This window comes from Phaethon lepturus, unplaced genomic scaffold (genome assembly GCF_000687285.1).
Source record: "Phaethon lepturus isolate BGI_N335 unplaced genomic scaffold, ASM68728v1 scaffold27891, whole genome shotgun sequence".
In the NCBI taxonomy this organism is placed as follows: Eukaryota; Metazoa; Chordata; class Aves; order Phaethontiformes; family Phaethontidae; genus Phaethon; species Phaethon lepturus.
In genome coordinates this window covers 346-3,571 of record NW_010520216.1, presented here as the reverse complement: position 1 = coordinate 3,571, position 3,226 = coordinate 346, and the positions used below count along the sequence as shown (strand labels likewise).

General features: G+C 64.8%; 1 protein-coding gene across 1 annotated transcript in view; it reads left to right on the top strand.

The window, feature by feature from the left end:
• The window catches only part of PCSK7 (proprotein convertase subtilisin/kexin type 7), a gene marked incomplete at its 5' end in the record, with an annotated part of 14,787 nt that extends 12,050 nt beyond the window's left edge, over positions 1-2,737 (top strand). Inside the window, 6 exons of the mRNA XM_010297325.1 lie at positions 165-213; positions 1,071-1,257; positions 1,412-1,506; positions 1,673-1,766; positions 2,090-2,207; positions 2,327-2,737. Coding sequence (XP_010295627.1) covers positions 165-213; positions 1,071-1,257; positions 1,412-1,506; positions 1,673-1,766; positions 2,090-2,207; positions 2,327-2,737 — 954 coding nt within the window. The remainder of the gene's footprint in view (positions 1-164; positions 214-1,070; positions 1,258-1,411; positions 1,507-1,672; positions 1,767-2,089; positions 2,208-2,326) is intronic.
• Between the last annotated feature and the right edge of the window lie 489 nt (positions 2,738-3,226).

Sequence of the window (3,226 nt, the reverse complement as noted above, 5' to 3'; positions counted from 1 at the left end):
AGGCTGGGGAGCACCCACCTGCCGCTCAGCCGGGGCTGCCAGGAGGAGGCTGAGCCACGGGCTGAAATCTGCTCGGAAGCGTGCCAGGGCTTCCTGTGCTATAATAAGCAGCTCTGGGGCTGCAAGCATCTGCGGAGCTGCAGATGGTTTGAGGTGGACGCTAGGCTTCTCATCCCGGTCCTCTTTCCCAACCTGGCTGCTCTGTAACTGTGGGTTCAAAGCAGCCTCCGGGGCTGCCAAAAGCTGGCCCAAATCCAGGGCAGGAAAGGGGTTGACATCATTGCGGTGGCCAAAGCACTTGGTGTGGGCTCCTGAACCCACAAACCCTGAGTCAGGACCGGGGTAGAGCTGGATGTCGGGGAGCCCGCCGGGCGAGTCCTGGAGGCAGCAGCTGGGCCCCACTTGTGAAATGAGGCGTTGGCTGCTGGCAGAGGAGAGGGCAGCGAGGCCTGCCTGGGCCCCCTCCCTGCGAGCAGAGGAAAGCGTGGGTTCATATCATCTTCCTGCTCCGGGACGTGCCGGGAGATTCCCGGGAGTCAGCTTTCCCACTGCTGCTGTTGCCTTTCACCCCTCCTTCCTCACCACCTACTTGGCACCCCTTTCTCAGCGTCCTTCCCATCCTGCCCGGTGCTGGCTGAACTCAGGGAAGGGACAAAGGGCAGAGCTGCAGGCAGAGGACAGCCGGGGTCCCGGCTGCTTCCCGCGCCTCTGGTCCGGGAGGACCTGACTGGCCCTGGCCCATATCAAGCAGCCGGAGCGTGCTGTGGGGTGCCCAGGAGGGAGCCGTGCTGGGGCACCTTTCCTTGTGCTAGCCAACGAGGTGCGTGAGTGGCTCGGCTTGGACAGACAAGGAGGCTCCTCGCAGAGCATGGACCAGGGCCAGGCCGCCGAGCACAGCAGAGCACACTTGTGCTGCCGGGCGCTTGGCAGAGCCTCCCTGCATGGGGTGTGGCTGCCCTGGCTCCTGCCTCTTGCTCCGGGGGCACGGGAGGAGGCCGAGACCTTGAGCGTGTGTGTCCTGTGAAGTGGCACAGCAGCCCCTTAGGGCCGGCTGAAAGCGGGGACACCAGCCTGGGCAAACGCTGCCTTCCTTTTCCCAGTCAGCACCGCCGACCTGGAGCTCTCTGGCATGAGGACCCTGGAGCACGTGGCAGTCACCGTCACCATAACCCACCCCCGCCGCGGCAACCTGGAGATCAGGCTCTTCTGCCCCAGTGGCATGATGTCCCTGATAGGGACTGCCAGGAGCATGGACTCGTAAGCACTGAGGGGGACGGGGTGGGGAGACTCCCGCTGCAGGGCAGGACACCCAGCCCAGCTGGCCCTGAGCAGGAGAGCCAGGGCCACGTCCAGCCTCGTTGCTCAGGCTACCATACCCTCTCACGGATCGTTTTTCCTCGCCCTTTGGCAGGGACCCCAATGGCTTTACAGACTGGACCTTCTCCACGGTCCGGTGCTGGGGCGAGGAGGCACGGGGCACGTACAGGCTGGTCATCAGGGACTTCGGTGAGTGCTGCCTCCCAGGGACCCTTGATGAGGTGGTGGCAGCAGCTCCAGGCCGTGCCCTGGGGAGCTGCCGGCCCAGGACCTGGGCGGCCGCGGGTTAGCTCTGTGCGGTGCCGCCCGGCCGGGTGGGAGAGTTCCCCGCTGGACCAACCTGTTTCTTCCCCAGGAGACGAAAGCCTAAGGCCTGGGACCTTGAAGCAGTGGCAGCTGACCCTGTACGGCTCCTCCTGGTCCCCAGCAGAGATGAAGGAGCGGCAGAGGTGGGACACCACAACCCCGTCTTGGCGGGTACACAGGAGACGAAGGGCTGAGGGCTGTTACCCTAAGCCTGCGAGCAGGCGCCGCTTGGCAGGAGCAGCGTTGCTGCGAGGTGCTTGGCAGGGTGAGGCTGCAGGCTGGCCGCTGGCCCCTAGCGCGGAGCCCTGGGGCGGCCCTCAATACACCTCACAGGGGAGCCGTGGGCCGTAGAAAATGGCTCTGTTGGCTGGGTCCGACCCAGGAGTGGCAACTCTCAGCAGTAGGAGAGAAACTCCGTCCCCTTTGTGGGCATGTGGGACCCTCACGGGCTGCCTCTGTCCCCCAGGCTGCTGGAGGAAGCCATGAGCGGGCAGTACCTGAGCAGCGACTTCTCCCTGCCCTGCCCTCCGGGGCTGGAGATCCCCGAGGAGCAACGCTACACAATCACAGCCAACACCCTGAAGGTGAGCCTGCCTGTGGGCCGGCGAGACCACCGGCTGGAGCCGAGCGGGGAAGTCCTCGTCCGCAGGAGGGACGGGAGGTGGTTGAGGGCTTTGTTTCTTAAGGGTTTCCTCCTCTGCAGACCCTCCTGCTGTTGGGATGCTTTGCCGTGTTCTGGACTTTCTACTACATGCTGGAGGTCTGCCTGAGCAGGAACAACGTGGGGCTCGACCTGACCTGCAATGGCTCCACGGCCTGCAAGTGGTACCAGCAAGGAGGGAAGCACAGAGGCCTGGAGAGCGGCCTGGAGCTGGAGTCTGTGCCGCTCTACCGGGAGAAGGACATCGAGGACGTCGAGATTGAGTGTGAGCAGCCACAGCCTGCCCAGGAGGACGAGGGGGAGGAGGGGTCGTGGACCCCCACCCACGCCAAACTTGCCAGCAGCGGCAGAGTGGTGAGCTTCCACGAGGCGGCCCCCGCCGGAGCAGGGTACCTGGGCCGGGAGGCGATGGCCGAGCTCCTCGCGGAGGACAGGGAGCACCAGACGTGCTAGCTGGGGCTGGTGGTTTGGGCTGCGTCCCTCCCTCTTGGTACGTCCTTCCCGAGCACAGGCAGCAGAGCCTTCCTGAGCCACCGTTGCCCATTGCCGGGGAGTCCTGCGGCAGCTGGTGTTGGAAGTGGCTCGGAAACAAGGAGGAGGAGTGCTGGCAGCAGAAGGGGAGCTTCCCTTTCCCTCACTCTGGAAAACAAAGCAAGCCTTAAACCCGTTCCTAATGGAGCCAGCCCCGCAGCGCCACGCGGCTCCCGCCGCCTCGCAGCACGGAGAAGAAGTGTCCCTTTGTCCCTACTTTCTGCGGACTGAGCCTGGAAAATGTGGCAGGGTCCCCACAGAACTGTCAGTACCCAGCAGTTATGCCCAGCTTACACCTGGGGAGCCGTTTTGCCCATCGCCAACCTGCGCTTGCTCCCTGTCCCCTGTGCTCTGCCCGCGCCACCTCCTCCTCGTCTCCCGTGGGCAGGCGAGCAGCCCTGCGCGTGGGGA